This window comes from Helianthus annuus, chromosome 4, assembly GCF_002127325.2.
Source record: "Helianthus annuus cultivar XRQ/B chromosome 4, HanXRQr2.0-SUNRISE, whole genome shotgun sequence".
Classification (NCBI taxonomy): domain Eukaryota; kingdom Viridiplantae; phylum Streptophyta; class Magnoliopsida; order Asterales; family Asteraceae; genus Helianthus; species Helianthus annuus.
This window is the reverse complement of record NC_035436.2, coordinates 184253286-184273315: the sequence shown is the minus strand read 5'-3', so window position 1 is coordinate 184273315 and position 20030 is coordinate 184253286. Positions and strand designations below refer to the sequence as shown.

The 20030-nt window shown below is 39.4% G+C and overlaps 1 protein-coding gene across 1 annotated transcript; it reads right to left on the bottom strand.

Moving 5' to 3' along the window:
- Nucleotides 1–807: 807 nt before the first annotated feature.
- Nucleotides 808–9234, bottom strand: LOC110883186. The gene is made up of 5 exons (XM_035989497.1): nt 9126–9234; nt 4636–5066; nt 2579–3635; nt 2056–2496; nt 808–1973 (listed from the first exon to the last, which is right to left on the bottom strand). Exons 1-5 carry the CDS (start codon nt 9232–9234, stop codon nt 808–810), a joined length of 3204 nt encoding a protein of 1067 aa, XP_035845390.1.
- Nucleotides 9235–20030: the final 10796 nt, after the last annotated feature.

Genomic DNA, 20030 nt, shown 5'->3' with positions numbered 1-20030 from the left:
ACGCAGCGTAGTGACCAATACGAAGCGTATGTGGGTGTCCAAAATTACGATTTAGCCCTTCTATCAGTGCTATACGAGGCTTAATATAAGGGCAAAAACGTCATTGTGCACCTTTATATACGCGTCGTATTGATCTCTACGATACGTATATAAGATGTCATCACAATGACCTTTATACCCTTCTGTTTAGCCTATACGAAGCATCTGTAGAAGGGCATAAAGGTCATTATGAAGACAACTACATACGCAGCGTAGAGACCCATACGAAGCGTATTTAAAGGTCCAAAAATGACATTTTTGCCCTTATATTTAGCCTCGTATAGCCCAAAAAGAGGGGCAAAATAGTAATTTAACATGTTTATATTTTCAAACTTCAATTTGGGGGGAAAATTGTCCGCCTTTGACATAGGCTGCGTATTGATCAATACGCTGCCTGGGTTTTCTCATTTTACCTTTTTGCCCTTGTTATGAGGCTAAAGGAAGCCAAAAAGAGGGGCTTTATTGTAATTTGGATAACATACGATGCGTAGGGTTCCCTACGCACCTTAGAAGACCTTTTTTTTTTTTTTTTTTTTCTTGGTTTGTATTTAGAGAAAGTAAAAATAATCCAAAAATTATGTTTATAAAAATTATAAATTATAAATTATAAATTATAAATTATAAATTATAAATGAATTAAAAATTATAAATTATAAATTATAAATTATAAATTATAAATTATAAATTATAAATTATAAATGAATTAAAAATGATAAAAACTTTATAAATTAAAAAATTTCTACAATTTACAAAATTACAAGTTTCCGCTTAATCTTCGATAACATTTAAACTCGGTTCTCTGTCTTTGTCTCGGTCTGATTTATGATGCATTAACTCGTAGTAGTGCTCTAACTGCGGTGTATACATTTCTTCCCACCGTTTCGCAGCTATTGATCGATGTGCCGACCACATCGGGTTCACTAAAGGCATGGGGTAGTCTCCTTCCAACTTAGCATGTATGAAGTGTCCCCCGTGAACATGTACAAGCGTTATCGCTTGAGGTCGTGGATCTAGTGGGGCATCCGTTAATGGGAAGTTGGTAGAGCTCCATTCAATGCTTAGCACGTGGAGGACAATATTATACCTTTGCGCTATGAGAAGCCCTACGTGGGGCATTTCCATCCAGTGACTTCCATCGCACCCTTTCACTGAATGCCATTCGATGCTCTTACGTATTCGTTTAAAGTCTCCTTCGTTATATGTTTCGAATACATGCTTCCAACGCGGTTTGTTATGGTCAATCTCCAGTAGTAAATCTCTACGAATATTGGGCCATGCGTGTTCCGTAAAACCTAACCCAACAGCCACAGACCTGTACCCACAATGACCGTCTGGGGTCACATCTTGTATACGCGATATGTAAGAGCGAAACTCTGATGGAATTTGATTCTTAAACCTCTTAATGCATAACAAGTGCTCGTCCCCTTTTATTAATGGAAAAACCTTATCATCCCTCGTCTCCTTCTTTTTAGAACTTGTTGAACTGTTTGGTTGCATTTTAGGTTTTTCAGACTTCACAAACGAACCAGTTCGACGAGAGCCCTCTGACGGTACGTATGAGCTGTGTCGGGGTAAATCGTACTTATGCTTGGGGGAAGCGGTAATTACGTTGCTGTCATCGCCATAGGAGCTGTATCTCGCAGCTTGGTCTAACCTCGCAGCTTCATCTAGCCTTTCTTGTACTTTCTTTGATGTAGGCCGACCGCGAGTGTTTTGCTGGACGATCGGTGGTTTCTTGGTTGACGATTTTGGGGTGAAAACCGCTTTTATCTTTGAAAGCATACTCTTTTGTTGAACGGGGGACTGCGCCTCTAAATGTTGCCGCACATTATTGAGCTCTGCTACAATATCGACCTCCTCGTCTACCAGTTTACAAGGGAGCAAGTCAAGCTTGCGCCAGAATACATCTATCTCGTCGAGTTGTATTATACGCCCTGCACAGTTAAGTTAATACGGTGTGAGAAACAGCTAAATCGTACAAAATAACAAAAGGTTTGTTGTTTTAATATTTTTTACCTGTACGGTTGTAGTTTTCCAGTCTACAAGCACACGGCAATCCTTTGCTAAGCCACATATGGCAACCACATGATGCGTTAAGTTTCCGCAACACATCCATCTTCCTCAGTAGCTCTTTTTCCAGCAAATCAAGTGCTTCATGGGAAACCTTTCCACGTAGGTTGTCCAACATTCGGTGTCTATGGTGGTTCATCGTTTTTTCGATGCTCTCAGTGAAACTTTTTTGTATTTCATCATACTGAGTTTCAACTATATCAATGATGCATCTTGCTATTCGCTCCAATGAACTCCCGCGCGTAATGTATCTTTTTAAATTTGCGTGCTGGCTCTCAACTCTGTTGGTGGTGCGCTGACCAAAGTTGCGACACTTATCGGTCCACGCATAAACGAACATTTCTTTATAGTCTTTGAGCCAGTTTTCGTAGACGTAATCATAGACACCTGTAAAAATAAAATAATGAAATGTAAAAGCGTGTGTGAAATATAATAGATTGGGTGAGTCGTTTGTTGAAGGAACACTTACTTTCTCGGTTGGCAACCACGAGTCGGTTATACATTTTCTCCAAGTTGTACTTGTACATGGGCTCTGATGAAGATTCGCACAATGTCCGCCAGTACGACATAAATTTCCCCCAATCTTCTTTATCGAACCCTTCCTTGCACTTTCTAGCTATATTTTGTTGGATGTGAAAGTGGCATAGAAGCCTTTTTGCGTTCGGGAATACTTTAGAACACGCGTTTATCAGGGCAAGCTCCCTATCCGTGACTATCACACGCGGCATCATACATTCATGCAATATTGACTTGATCCGCTCAAGCACCCACACGTAGTTACCCCTTCGTTCCTTACAAATAACGGCATGTGCGATACAAAAAGACTTCCCAGTCGACGTCATACCCACAACCTGGACAAATGGCATGTTGTAGAGGTTTGTTTTGTAGGTCGCGTCGATCAACATCACGTGCGGGAATGCACGCCACATAGTGATTGAATAAGGATGAACAAAGAAAATCTCTGTTACGACATCTGTTTTGGGATCTTGTCGGGTGTCGTAAATGAATCGGCGGTCATGCAGCAGGCTTTCCAGTGCCTGAATAGGATTCTTTCCGTCCATTATTGTCGCTCTAATTTTTTGTACCGCATTTTGCACGTCTTTCTGAACGTGCAGGCTGTCGGGGAACTGCTTTCTTAGGGTTTGAAATATGATACGTGGCTCCATGTTTTGAGCAGTTAGCTGCTCCACTAGCTTGTATTCGGCTTTAGTGAATCTTCGCACAAAAGCGTGGCCCAACAGACTCGTCGTAGGTTCGTGGTTATGGTTCGCACAGTCCACTTTTAACTCCCACGTGTCGTTCGTCACGTCCCGGATGGCGAGTAATGAAAACGGGCAGCCGATTTTTTTGCTACCAGCTTTCCTAACTGTTGCTTTACTACGGTGTTCACCACTACGGTCGCACACAAGCCATACCATCCCAGTAGTACCGCCAATATTTTTTGATCGGCGGGTAACAATTACGTAACCATTATCCTTTCCCGTTTCTTGTACCCAATTCTTCAAATCAGTTAGAGACATGAAACGCTAAAAAAGGTTACGTTAATAATAATAATAATAATAATAATAATAATAATAATAATAATAATAATAATAATAATATAATCGAAACTCATACTTCAGGTACTAATTTTTGTCAATTTTCGAAACTTTAGGGACCATTTTTTCAATTTTAGAAACTTTAGGGACCATTTTTTCAATTTTAGAAACTTTAGGGACCATTTTTTTCAATTTTAGAAACTTTAGGGACCATTTTTGTCAATTTCAGAAACTTTAGGGACCATTTTTTTCAATTTTAGAAACTTCAGGGACCATTTTTGTCAATTTTCGAAAGTTCAGGGACCATTTTTGCAATTTTCGAAAGTTCAGGGACCATTTTTGCCAATTTTTGAAAGTTTAGGGACCATTTTTGTCCATTTTCGAAAGTTCAGGGACCATTTTTGTCAATTTTCGAAAGTTCAGGGACTGTTTTGTCAATTTTTGGAAACTTCAGGGACTATTTTCGTAAAATTTGAAACTTCAGGGACTTTTTTTTGTTTTTGGCACTTAACTGGACTAACTGAGTTCTCTAACTCAGTTAGTGGTCCCTTGTATTAAATGCTAACCTAGTTAGGATATAACTATGATTTAACTAACTAAGTTAGGTTTAAACTAACCATTTTAACTATGATTTAACTAACTAAGTTAGGTTTAAACTAACCATTTTAACTAAAAATCAATTTCATGATTCTTTTATTTATTTACAATACTAATTTATTTAAAATATTTTTTATTAATTTATTTATTTAGAGAAGAAAAATAAATTGTTTATTAACTTAACTTTCTTAACTTGTTTATTTACTAAATCTTATAATTATTTTGTTAATTAATTATAATATTTTTAACAACAACAACAACAACAACAATAATAATAATAATAATAATAATAATAATAATAATATTTATAATTATATTTATAATTAAAGTATTTTAACAATAATAATAATTATTATAATTATATCATTTTTAACTATAATAATAATGATACCTCATTTACTTGAAATGGATTGCTCGGGGTAGATGGTTCATAAAGTGATGTGTTACGGGACTCATAACCATATCCAACTTCATCCCTATATCTATCGTATACACTGTCGTATACACTGTAGCCCCCATATCCACTGTAACCACCTTCACCCCCGTATCCACCATCACCACCGTATCCACTGTAACTTCCGTATCCACCTTCGTCCCCGTATACCCCATAACCCGGATACGATGGTTGCGACGGGTAATATGGTTCATCAACAGGTGCATTCTCAGCACCGTATCCACTTTGTTGCACGTACGGAGATTCATACCCGTATCCGTAATCTGGACACACTTGATGCACCGGATAATTTGGTTCATCAACAGGTGCATTCTCAGCACCGTATCCACTTTGTTGCACGTACGGAGATTCATACCCGTATCCGTAATCTGGACACACTTGATGCACCGGGTAATTTGGTTCATCAACAGGTGGAGTGGGAGTCTTGTTCAAGTCTGGCAACTGTGTTTCTTGATCAACAGGGACTCCAGACACAACCTCCTCCTCCTCATTGGCAGCATTTGATCCCCATGTGTCGTTAGAATAGCGATTACCGAAATAATTATCCTTCCAAAATGATGACATTTTAACAAGGTTGAACAAAAAACAAACAATTTACTTAAGAAGAAGATGAAGGAAAGCAAAGTATATGAAAAGGAAAGCAAAGTATATGTCGGATGATGGGTAACAGACATGAATGGAGGGATAAATAGACTTTCATCTGGCATGTCAATACGCAGCGTATTGATCCCTACTCACCGTATTACTTTATTCACGTGCCCTGGACAACATCGTATCAGGTCAAATCAGTCTGTCAATACGCTGCGTATTGATCAATACGCACCCTATTTAAGACTGATTTGACATGGTACTAGGTTTGACTGTCTGGTCGTGTACCTACCACTTATATACGCTGCGTATTGACCAATACGCAGCGTATTCAGGTAACCCTATACGCTGCGTATTGACCAATACGCAGCGTATCTAAACCCTAAATGTGCAGATAGCCTGGCTTGGTGTGCAGATAGTGAGAGCCTTTTCTGTAGATGGAAAATGATCGTACAAATGGGTTGATTGGACTTGTGACCAAAATTCCAAAATTCCTCAATAGTACGCATTTTTCCATTTTTGCACCTAGCTACTTTCTGGGTTGCAATAACACCCAAAATATTATTGCCTTTTATGCTCTTGTATGGTATTTAACAAACAACTTAGATCATTGGTTGATTGCAGGATTAACTTGTAAAAAATTGTGTATATAATCAATTGTTTATGGTTTTTTGAAAGATTAAGTTTAGATTTCCTGGAGTGTAGGACAAGTTTGTTATAGTTGTATATATATAAGTCTTCTGTTATATATTTTATTTAGGTCAAAGTATTTAATTTTATTTTTATTATACGGACGTTACAAATCTGCTTATGTCATTAAAAGTATAATTAAGTAGAAAACGACATGGACCAAAATGATTCACGCGGAATCAACAATGTATTCTCCTTATATTTACTAGAAATTGTTTGTGGGCTTGAGTTTGACACCAACACAAACTTCTTAATTTATCAATTTCATATACTATAAATTATGTCTCATATTGTATGTCTCTAGTTCATGTATTGTAACTTGTTAGATAAACAACATAATTCGTTTACTAAAATGAAGCTTTGGAACATAACTCAAAACATAATATATGTCATCTGAATACAGGGGCGGAACCAGAGGGGGGTCAAGAGGGTCCGCTGATTCCCCGGACATAGAAATTTGTAAAATTTTTATATGTACAATCTGAAATTTTTATCGGAAAAAAAACATGTTTTAGACTCTCTAGTTGTAGCCGATAGAAAAAGAGAGTCTTATGATGACTTCCTGACAAAGAAGTTCTGGTTCCGCCACTGTCTGAATATATTGTTTATTATCTTTTTCCTGAACTTCTAGTTTTCTTTTCAGTTAAGTTTATATTCAAACATGTATACATCTATCTCTAGACATCAACCTTTGATGTTTGAGCTAGATGAGGATTAGTATTTAAAATCAACTTTGAAAAGACCTTACCCTAATTACCCTTGCGCACTATCAACAAGCTTTGTCTAGATGAAGATTGGAGACACGATGGGAATTGAATGATGATATCTGTGGGTATAAATCTTGTGTATATTGTTGTAGATTAAAATTGCTTGGGTTACTTCGAAAGAGTTGTATGATGTGGTCGCATGTTGACTCGAATTGCATCCTTTGTGGGCTGCCTAGGTATGTATAAGTTGATTGCATGTTGATCGACATAGAGGATGTCACTAGGTGTCTTGAGCCACTTACATCTCATCATGTCACTTGAAGAACCTTTTGTAGTTCACGAAAGATTTAAAGAGTCAATAGAACCTACAAGGATCAGGAGAATAACCAAGGTTAATATGAAATCTCACGTTCAGTATCATTATGAAGACTCTTTTTTGGTTATTCCAAGTCCAACCTCTTAAGCTGACTGTTCCAAGTTCAAGCACTTCTATTGAAGGATAACGACTAAATTGTTGCATGCAAAGTGATTTGATTAAAAGTCAATTAATAGATATGTTTATTGTTAATCCTAACTAACGGATGATATGCAACGTTTGAAAGATCTAAAACACTGTACAAAATAGAAGATGTGGGTAGGTGTCAAACAGCATACAAGTAACCTCAAGCCATAATTTTTGTTGCTAAAAGCTCAGGAATAACATTGTACAAATACAAACTATATTACACAAATTTGTAGGAGATATCAACACTTGGTAATCGTACCAAAAGAGTGTCAAAAGAGTATGCAATCACAAGTTAAATCTTATTATGTTCTAGGGTTTATCTACTATGATTGTGATTTGTCCATGGATTAATTGTTTATGTCAACTGTCGGTTTGTTTTCGTCAAAAATACGTTGGTTCTATTTTATAAGTTCGTTATATATATAAATAAAACGTTAGAAAAAAATTTTATGTTTTCAATCTATCCTTTATTAATTTCAATATGAAAGTCTTGCACAATGGACCAACACATATATTTCAATATCTTTATTCAATGGATGATCATAAGTGATAATTGTCCTTTAGATTGCCAATAATAAAGATGGTTTGTAAACAAAAGAGGATTTGGGTGTAAGAGAAAATGAAGTATGGTTTCTAAGTTACTGATTTATTCAGTTTATTGGGTGTCCATTCTTGTTGCTTTTACACTGCACAATGCAAATTTCATTTAAATGGAATCAAAAGAAAGCGAAAAAAGTTATCCGTTATTTATTAAAAACAGACTATTAGAAAATAAATATGTAGGAATACCGTACTCAATAATGCCAAAGTCGCTCATATCATCACTGGTGAAGCTTGAGATTTCTGACCGCGGGGTCGAAAACGTATATACCCAAAAATTTCAATAAAACGAGGGTTCGAAAACGTATATAACCAAAAATTTCTATACGAAAACTACACACTCTCTACTACTTAGCGAACAGTTCGGAGGGTCGACCGCCCCTACCACCCCACTATGTTGCGCCCCTGCATATCATATTTTAAGGATAACCCATAGTTGGATACAAGCGATTCGTGCTAATTACACGCCTAATGATCCTTTGTTTTGATATTGATTAACATTAGTAACTTGTGTTATTAAAATGATAAGTAAGAATGGACAAGGGTTGTGCGTGGTTCGGTTTTTGGGCAAAACCAAAAGTGAAACCGAAATGTCGGTTTTCGGTTTCTGAAAACCGTTCGGTTTCAGTTTTTATACCGATCCGGTCCGGTTTTTCAGTTATTTCAGTTTTGGGAACAAAATTACGTACACTACAAGAAAACACAGCAATAGCCGCGACAAATGTCGCCGCTAAAAGGCCTGATCCGCGCCGCTAAAGGGTCACCGCTAAAGGTTGGCCGATAAAGGGCCTCTTGTCGCCACTATTGATATAAACGAATAGCGGCGACATGTATCCCTGGTAATGATTATTTGCTAAAGGTAAGTATCAATAGCGGCGACACATGTCGCCGCTAAAAGTCTTTTTTTTTTTCATTTTTTTGGCTGCATTTTCAATATTTCCGTTTATATACAAATCTGTCAGATTTCCAGTTTTACGCAACACAAACAAACTAAAGAGTAAATTTCAAGTTTTGTCCTTTATCTTTATAGTAAATTTCAGACGATGTCCTTTATCTTTCAAATTAACGAGTCTTGTACTTCATGTTTTAAAATCTTGGACATTATATCCTTTAGCCCTAACCCAGTTAGATTTTTTCGTTAAATCAAATCACACAAGGGTAATTTAGTCATTTACCATATATAAATAAATATTTCAAATAACAATAAAACAAAAATAAATTTAACAAATTAATATTATATTACATATATAAATATAAATAATATATGTATGTGTAGATTACACAGATAGATGAAATCACTTTACCTCTCTATCTCTCTCTAGCTCTATCCACCAGACCATCACCACCAACAGACACCAACCACCACACGCTCTCTCTGACACAGAGTTCATCCACCGGAGCTCCCAACCCTACCACCGTAGCCGGCAGAGCTGATTCTGTGGCCATCATGTTGCTGTTGTTGCTGCCATCACGTCATCGGATCCTTCACGGCGCTGCTACTGTATGACGGAGATTTGGGATTTAGGGATTTTGTATGGGTTTGGGGTTAAAGGATTTCGGGTAAGTGGTGGTGGCAACAGGTGGATTTGGGGGATAAAGGTTGATTGTGGTTACGAGATAGAGGTACGATGGTGCAGCCATGGTTTTAGAGGTTGAAGGTGGAGAGGGGTTGTGGTGTGTTTTAGATCGGGGTTGACGGTGGTTTTGGGTTTCAGGTATGTATGATTTTTGTTACATATATAACACTGGAGTTAAGCTAAACATCTATTTTATTTATGGAATATTAAAACTTGTACATTTTTAGTCTTACAGATTTCATCAAATATGCATACTCAGGGTTCTTTTCTTTCTTAAATATATCACATCATGTAGATGGAGGTGAGTGTTGGTTTTGGTTTTTTGGTATTCATGGACGAGAGAGAGAAAGCAGATGGTTGAGTTAATGGTGGATTTTGGTTTTTTGGGTTTTGGTGTGATGAGAGATAGGTGGTGTACGGTGGGTGGTGGTGGTGGTGATGGCAGCAGGTGATGTGAGGTGGATGGTAGTGGTGATGGTAGATGGTGGATGTTTGTGGTAAATTGGAGAGAGAGGTGAGAGATATATCTAAATTTTTATTTTTAATTTTTTAATGGTTAGGTATTTAATTTATTTACATAACTAGTCCCTAAAAAGTGAAATGACAATAATACCCTCATGTGCAAGTCAAATGACCAGATTTAACTAAAAAAATCTAACTGGGTTAGGGATAAAGGACATAATGTGCAAGATTTTAAAACATTAAGTACAAGACTTGTCAATTTGAAAAATAAAGGACACCGCCTAAAATTCACTATAAAGATAAAGGACAAAACTTGAAAATTCACTCCAAACTAAATAAACATTATCCTAAAATCGCATAAAACGTTTAATCCATACAATAACATCCTAAAATTGCATAATACTTAATATATCGATAATAACATCCTAAAATAACATCCGAAAACTACAAGATAGTTGTCATACATCGATAATACTTAATAGTCATCGTCATCCTCATCGTCCTTGTCAAAAATGTCATCATCGTCGTTTGCGGCTTGCTTTCCCTTCGAAGTAAGATAGGAATCGAGTTGATTTAAAAATGTCGGGGTTTGGAACAAACTCGAAACATATTCTTACATTAATACATATCAAAACCTATATTAGCATATTAACATACTACCAACATATATTTACCAAAGTAACATGCGTTTGCCAAAGTAACATGCGCTCATTGATACTTGTATAACTTTTTAAAGTAAAATTGTATAGTTTACCTCAGAAAAGAGTTGTGAAGTTTGAGGTTACGCACCCAACACATTCGAGGCATATTGGTAGAAGGTTTAAGCCCAATCCCCCCATATCCATTGTAAGACCCTTACAAAAAGTGGATATTTTATATCATATATTATGCATTTTAAATTAAAAATGCTGATTTTTAAAACTTTGATGCAACGCGTTAATATAAAGTTCAAACCATTCAAAATCTTTCACTTGTTAAAATATATCGTTATAACGACACACACTTAACTTACAAAACATTCACACAATATTTACAAAAGTTTGATAAAAAACCATAAAGTGTTTAATAACAAAAGTCATAGTTTTGTTGCAGAAGCTTCTTTTGTGTGCGTGTTCGGTTCTCTCAATAGCTTGATCTTCATCCGCATTTTTCTTTAGTTACCTATAGTTCAAAAATACTCCAAATTTGTTAGTTATGCATGTTTATGTAACACCTCGAAATTTTGTGTCCAATAATGTATTGACACGTGTCTTGAGTTTACACGTGGCATTTAATATTAAATAAAGGACTAAAGTTGACAAACCTTGAAAGTATGAAAATTCGAGGGTTATAAATGTCAAACAAGGGTAAGTATACTGTATAGTAACCCTAAACGATGCTCGTACCTTCAAACGAATAAATCATGGATCGTACGGAAACGAAACGCGGAAGAAAGTGAGAGATTACAAGTTGCGGGGGTTAACTGTGTCAACATGTTTTATTATACCTCTGAGTGACCCTTTGACGTACCCGAGGCTTTGTAACAGTAAAATACCCTCACTAGAATATACTGTATAAATTCCGCGAAGTTCCGTTTTAAAACGAGAAAGTTATGATCAAATTCGTACGAGAAGGGTTAAAAGCGTCAACAATAAAAGTTAAGGCTTTCCGAATAATTAACAAGATAACCGGGGACTTAACAGTGCGGGTAAATAACACGAGGCCCTTAGTTGTAACTAATCGAGGGCCAAATCGCAAAGTTACCCCTTCAAACCCGAAAGGTCAGGTTATTAATTACCAAAGATTTCGTTACTAATTACCAGATTTTGTTAATCATTACAAAAAGATTGAAAAAGATTTAAAAACAACCTTTACGGACCGCAAGGGTCCTGCCTTACGGACCGTAAAGGGGTGAATGATTAAGCTTGTCTCCGCCACAGGCTTACAGACCGCAAGGCCCAAGCCATACGGTCCGTAAGCGATGCCCAGCGACAGAAAGTTGGCTGTTGGCTGTTTAAAGCGGTAAAACATTTAAGAATGGGTTTCCCAGAGGTATGGGCGTCCCCTACTCGACCCATAGCACCTTAGGACACCTGCCATTCATCCATACTCATTTGTAGTATGTGTCGTAATGATCTAGAGGCAAGTTGTGTACTATAAATAGGCATTCATAGTTCACTATTAGAACACACCTCAAAACTCAACTTCTGATCATTCTTGGAGCTCTCAAGCTTTACTCTATCATTCTAAGTCGTGCACTAACCCTCTGTAAGTTGTCTAATCTTTTGTGGTTTAGTTTTTGCTTAGTATATAGCTAAAAATCAAACCGTCGTAATTACGGATTGACTTCGAGATTAGTCTACAATGGCTCAGTCATATCTCGAATCAAAAGTAGTTATGTGTTGGTATTTATGTGGGTAATAAACCTCTAAAAGGGTTCCCCCTGATCACCACTCTAACTAGTTCAGATATCGAGTCAAACGTACGCTTAAAAAGTCAACAGAAAGCCGTTTTGCGATTTTGTACATAATCTGTAATGTATATGCTATGAAACCTGTTTTGATGGTCATAAAACATGATAATAAGTATATAAACTCATTTAAGCAGGTTTGATTCGGCCATTTGCCATATTGACCCGGTTCGGAGCCGAATGTCGCAAAAGTTTGACTTTTGCTTTGACTTCAGTTCTGACCCGTTTTAGTGCAATGTAGATATGCCTTAGGACTCTCTTAGGACCAGGTCACGTGATGGTATCACCCTCTGTGACCGGTTCGTTGTTTGTCCGAGTCTTTTACGCATTTCCGTTAATTACTTAAAAGTTGACCGTAACGCCCTTTTTAAAATAAAACGAGTATTTCGGACACGTGAAGGGACCATAACCTTGCTTACTAAATTCTAAGCATGTCCCTAAAGTTTCACGCCAATCCGAGGTCTAGAATGGGAGTTATGCTAAATAGCGCATTTATAAGAAACTTTTGTAATAAACGGCGCAATTAGCATAACGCCTACCTAAACCAAGATTTCGTCACCAAAACTTTTACCCACTGTAGTAAAATAATATTTTGGGATTCTTAAAGATTTTTAATTAATTTTAACCTGCTCATAACCTGCGGTTATGGCTACGGTTCGGTAAATACCGAATATGCCCTTTTCGGCCAAAACTTGAGTTCTACAAGGTCTTTTGACCCGATTCCAGTTGCTACTGATTTTAAATAATAAATAAGATATTTTAGGCTTATTAAACTGATCGGGAAACTCAGGTTTCCTGTAGAACTCAGAAATCCCTTTAAAAGTCTTTAAAATGACCGGAAAACCCCTACGGGGCGTATAATGAACTAAAACTCGTTACGGGCATTATGGAAGGTATCCTACTGATACCACAACCTCTTTAAAGTATATTGACTTAGGAAAACAGTGTAGGACTCCTACGGTTACCCGTTGCGCCTATGGCGCGCACGGTTCGGCTTATGTAACCAGTTTACATAAATTAGCCGATACGGGTCAAACCACATCATTTTGACCCCAAGATTCAGAGTGTGAATACTAAACCGGTATAAAACAAGTCTCCGAACTTGTTGGGTCAGAATCACATTCCATTCTCGGTTTTCGCCTTTCACGCGATTAAACCGTATCTATCCCTCGAAACTAACCGGTCTAGGCTACGGCTAATATAAAGACCCGTTAGGATTCTAATAGGTTATTTTAAAACCTTCGTTCCAGAATAGGAGCCCCAGTAAAAGATATCGGTGATTTAACCGATTAAGGACAATACTTGCAAAGGTAAATACTTTTAACTTATTTTCCCTTATACGGGCTTGGGTTACGGTATATAAAATACCGCTTGATTGAGCATCAAATCTTCCATCGCTTAGGTGGTTAATTGAATAATTTGATCGGCTCATTTAAACAGTCTTGTTACTTAAAAGCCTTTGGGGGGTTAATGGCCATGTCCCGGATTTCCTTGGCATCATTTTACGAAATGGCCACGACCTCGACACCCGGGTGTAGGCGTACACCCGGTATGATGTCTATACTATTAAAAGACGTAGCCGATGGTTTACCCACCTCGGTTTTACGCAATGTGGTGTGTCTATTGATCTTTAACCCGGGATAGATCCGGGCTACTGAACGCAAAGAAGGAACATGTAAATCGTTCACAAGATTATAATTTTAAATAATTCTCCCAAGTTATAAAAGAATTTGTGCCTTGTGCATTCAAATCAATTTTATTAAACATTTTACAAAAGTGTCGGTTGAATGTATTTACCAGTGTAAACTGACATATTTTCCCAAAAGATTAAGTGTAGGTACTACACGTAATCGGCTGGCAATAGCTCCTTAGCATCTTAAGAGGTCTCGCAAGCTTGATGTCTTATCTGTTGAACAACATTTTTATTTATTTTGATCCCTCCTGTGGATACTATTCAACTATATGTGATACACTCGATATTACAATAAATGGTTGGATAATATTTATGTTTATGCTTCCGCTGTGCATTTATATATTGTGGTTTGACTATATTGTTGTCAACTACGTCACGGTAATCCCCCACCGGGCCCACCGGTGATACACGTGAAAATCGGGGTGTGACAGGTTGGTATCAGAGCCAACATTGAGTGAATTAAACACTATCCTAATGTGTTTAATCTCAGTGACACAATTGCACATACTTGAGTCTAGACAAGAACATAGGACAAATTCGAATTGTTATTCCAAGTTGTCTTTTTCTTTTATTATTGTTATTTAAAGTTTTGAAAGCAGGAAATATGCCGCCAGTGATTTTCCGAGGAAGAGGAAGGGGAAGAAGAGGCAGAGGAGAGATCGTTACTCATCACGATCACGAAGCTGGACCTTCAAATACGCGAGCTCCTTCGACCACGAGGAGTGAAGAACCGCAACGGCGAAGAGACCTTTATGAACCTGCGAGGCATTCCACCTCGCACAGCTCGACGCCATCATACCGGCACTCATTCGGGCCAAATTCCGAGAATGATCCCAACAACCCGCAACCCTCCTACATACCTCTACAGCGTGCGGTATCACACCGAAATTTTGACGACCCTACTCCATACTTCAGAGGTCAGTTTAATCCAGCTGACTACATCCAGGAACCTTCAGGCTTTGTTCCGTTAGGACCACAAGATCACTTCTCCGAAGATCATATGGACAAGGATACTGATCCGACAGAACCTGCTCGTGGTACGCCCACGCATCCAATAGAAATCTCTGATGGGTCATCCTTTCATGGTACACCCTATCAGGGACCAGATAGCTTCATGGCATTGTTTAATCAACACGAGTGGTACCACACGCCACAGACATCACAACAGCCGCAACATCCGCGAGATCCCTCCGAGGATCCACGTTTCGTGGCAGTTACGCCACCACCTCCGCCACCGGTACAGCCAGTGATGCCTGATCCGCCAAGGCGTAGGAGGACAAATGCCCGTATGTCCACACGAGGAGGAGGGGATTTCCACTTCAGCACCCCTCGACGCTCTAGTAGTAGCCACTACCCGCCACTACAAGAAGAAGGACCTTCAAGTCCTGTACAGGAGGCGAACTCCGCACCAGCTGCACCAACTTCGCCACCATTTGGGTATGACCACCCAATACCTGCGTACATGGGTCCGACGGCTTATAACCCGTTCGAACCGTCATCACAAGCACATTACAACTACAACTATGAGCGCGACCCATATGTGGTAGCGGCTAGGTATAATGCCCGCTATCCCGACGGAGCTCATGGAAACATGGGAGTACCGGACTACTCAGCTCATGGGTATCCAGCACCTCCCAGACCTCCAGTTCCGCAACAGGCGCCACAACCACGTTTCTCTCCTCCCGAACAAGAAGAAATACTCCACCGTTTGAGCCGTGTGGAAAGAGACTTTGAGGAAGAACGTAAGAGCCACCGAGGATTCCTCAAGGGCTTAGCAAACCTACTGAAGGGCAAGAAGAAGAAACGTGACCATTAGTCCTTATGTATGTTCTAATGTAATGTTTATTTTAAATAAGTCCCTGCGTGGACGTTTATCGTATTACAGTCCCTACGTGGACTTATCTTTTAGTCCCTGCGTGGACACCTATCTTGTATTAGTCCCTGCGTGGACTTGTCTCTTATTTTAACCTCTATGTAGGTATCTACTGTTTAAAAGACCCGTTTAGGGCGGTGTGTAATCGTATTAAAATTTTTGGAATGTTATATTATGAATTTCATGTTGTTATTACTATATATGAAATAAATCAAACCATTCCTTTTAAATTTGATCTGCCTAAATAAAGAATCTTCGGAGTGAAACCTAGCCAGGTGTCTTTTAAGATCCGGCCAAGATGGTAAGACCTAATTAAAAGATTCAGATCCCCTGTTAACCTCTGTAAGCATGTTAACAATCATGGCAGATGTGATTCGTTAAAATTACACACGCCATTCTTATGCAAGAGTCCTCTAAAAGGATTCTAAAGCCCAAATTAATGATATAGTAAATCATGGGTTAAATCATCAATGAAGATAATCACTTGTTAAACATCCATAAGCGATGTAGCGCCTACGGGCCGAACTATCAAACATCCGTTAGTGATGTAATGCCTACGGGCCATACATATTGTCATAATAAGGCAAAAGACAGTGGTGGTTTAGGACTCCCTGTCAAAAGAAGGTAAAAGGACTACGGTTCAAACCTTCATACCTTGATTCTCCGTAATCTCGGTTAAATATTATAATAACGTCCTCGTGACTAGGCTTTTATGCCACTAGCAATATTAATTGTGAGTAGGATAAGTATGTTCAAATCCTAAATAAAAAAAGTGAGTAACAGATTAACCGGATATGGTCTTCGTTACCATGGTTAATGGATTGCCATTAAAGACAATTCAATAATAAACTCCTAAATAGAATTTTCATTATCTTCTGCAGCAGATACAAGCTACTATGGCGAATCCTAGTGGAGGAAGTAGTCATACAAATGAAGATGATTATGATAATGCCCAAATAAATCTAACGGGCGCACAACTCAAGGCTCTTGTCGACAACGCTGTGCAAGCAGCTCTGGATCGACAATATACAGAATCTCGAAGCAGAACAGTTTCCAAACCACCATCAAAGCCAAAGACACAATCAAAATCCCACAGCAAACCACCATCCAAACCCAAGAAGGACGACGATAACCACTCGTCCAAGCCCAAGAAGGACGACGACAATCACTCGTCAAAAGGAAATAGTGTTCGTCGCGAGAGGGAGTATACTGATGCTTCCCGTGCCAGGGGCTGCACATACAAGTACTTTGTGTCTTGTAAACCCCGAGACTTTACGGGGGAGAAGGGTGCCGTCGAATGTATGACATGGTTGGATGAGATGGACACAGTGGTGGACATCAGTGGCTGCGCGGAAAGGGATGTAGTGAAGTTTGTGTCGCAGTCGTTTAAGGGCGAGGCCCTAGCTTGGTGGAGGGCGCTGGTTCAGGCCTCGGGAAAAGCTATGCTTTACAGCATGACGTGGGAGGAATTCGTTTCTCTCATCAAAGAAAATTACTGCCCTCAGCATGAGGTGAAGAAGATAGAGTCCGATTTTGTGTCATTGGTGATGACAAATCTGGACTGCCAGGCCTACTCGACGAGCTTCAATACGATGTCTTGCTTGGTTCCTTATCTAGTCACCCCGGAACCAAGGAGGATTGCTCGTTTTATCGGGGGGTTAGAACCCGTGATAAAGGCTATTGTGAAAGCCTCTCGGCCAACGACCTTCAGGTCTGTGACTGACCTCTCTTTGTCCCTCACAATGGACGCGGTCCAACTGAGATCGCAGAGGAACAAAGAGGCCAAAAAGAGGAAGCGTGAGGATGATACCTCGCGAAGGTCGGGAAAGAAGCACCGTGGGAACGGTGATGGCAAGAGAGGAACAGAATCGAGAAAAGATGGGCAACCAACCGGAGAGAAGCCCAAATGTAAAAACTGCCAAAAATTCCACTTTGGGAAATGCAGGTTTGGGCCGAACTCACAGTCCCAGTCAAAGACGCATACTTGTGGACTGTGCAAGTCCAAAGACCACAAGACTGTGGACTGTAAGAAGATTAAAGACGCGACCTGCTACAACTGTAGTGAGAAGGGGCACATCAGGAGCAACTGCCCCAAGCTCGCCAAGAAGACCGAGGAAACCAAAAAGAATAACGCTAGAGTCTTCAAAATGGATGTGAAGGAAGCCTTGCAGGACGACAACGTAATCACAGGTACTTTTCTCGTGAATAATATATTTGCAAGAGTACTTTTCGATTCAGGCGCTGATAAATCCTTCGTAGACCAAAAATTTTGCAAACTGTTGAACATGCCTATCAAAACCCTAAATGTGAAATACGAAGTAGAGCTAGCAGACGGCACTGTAGAAACCGTCTCCACTATATTAGAGGGATGTATGATATCCATTAAGAACCATTCTTTTCCTCTATCTCTACTTCCCTTTAATCTGGCTGGTTTTGACATCGTTCTGGGTATGGACTGGTTGTCCCACAACCAGGCCCAGATCATTTGCAATAGAAAACAAATTGTGCTAAAGACCCCGAATGGTGAATCGCTCACCCTTCAAGGGGATACACAATATGGGTTGCCCGAGAACGTAGCTATGCTCAAAGCTTCAAGATGCTTAAAAAGAGGCTGTGTCATCTACATGGCACAAGTGATTATCGAAGAGCCCAAACCAAGGATAGAGGACATTCCTGTCATTTCGGAGTATCCAGAAGTTTTCCCCGAAAATCTACCTGGGTTGCCACCAGATAGGCAAGTGGAATTCAGAATAGATATCATCCCTGGAGCAGCTCCTATTGCTAGAGCACCCTACCGGCTAGCACCGACTGAAATGAAGGAACTGAGGACCCAGCTAGATGAACTGTTAGCAAAAGGTTTCATTAAACCGAGTTCATCTCCTTGGGGAGCACCTGTCCTGTTTGTTAAAAAGAAGGACGGATCGATGCGTCTGTGCATCGATTATCGTGAACTTAATAAAGTCACGATAAAGAATAGATACCCATTGCCAAGGATCGACGATTTGTTTGATCAATTGCAAGGGGCTAGCTATTTCTCGAAGATCGACTTAAGGTCGGGCTACCATCAGCTGAAGGTCCGAGAAGACGTACACAAAACAGCATTTAGGACTCGCTACGGTCACTACGAGTTCCTAGTGATGCCTTTTGGGCTCACAAATGCACCGGCTGCGTTCATGGATCTCATGAATCGCGTCTGTAAGCCGTACTTGGACAAATTTGTCATCGTATTCATCGACGACATTCTTATCTATTCAAGGAACAAAGCTGACCATGAGAAACATCTACGATGTATTCTTAAATTGCTGCATCATGAGAAACTCTATGCCAAATTCTCTAAATGTGAATTCTGGCTACGAGAAGTCCAGTTTCTTGGACATGTCGTAAGTAAGCGTGGCATCCAGGTGGATCCCGCTAAGGTAGAGGCGGTCATGAACTGGCAAGAGCCAAAGACGCCCACGGAGATCCGTAGTTTCCTGGGGTTGGCAGGATACTACCGAAGATTCATTGAGAATTTCTCAAGGATTGCTGCGCCCTTAACTTCTCTAACCAAGAAGAAGGAAAAGTTTATTTGGGGCCCTAAGCAACAAGAATCCTTTGATATTTTAAAACAAAGGCTGAGCAACGCTCCTGTGTTGACGCTACCGGAAGGTACAGAAGAGTTCGTAGTTTACTGCGACGCGTCACACACTGGCATGGGGTGTGTGCTCATGCAGAAAGGCAAGGTGATTGCCTATGCTTCACGACAGTTAAAGGTGCACGAAAAGAATTACACCACCCATGACTTGGAGTTGGGTACCGTTGTATTCGCACTAAAACTGTGGAGGCATTATCTATACGGAATCAAGTTTGTGATCTATTCAGATCACAAAAGCCTTCAACATTTGTTCAATCAGAAGGAGCTAAACATGAGGCAACGCCGTTGGATGGAGACCTTGAACGATTATGATTGTGAGATCAAGTACCATCCCGGCAAGGCGAATGTAGTCGCAGATGCCCTGAGCCGGAAAGAAAGGATGAAACCCATCCGCATCAATGCCAAGAGCATTGAAGTCAAGAATAACTTGATTGAAAAGATATTAGCTGCACAACGAGAGGCTGTGTTGGAAGCTAATTATCCTAAGGAGAAGCTGGGAGTAACTGAGGAGCAGTTAACTCTTCACAAGGATGGACTTTTGAGATTGAATGGAC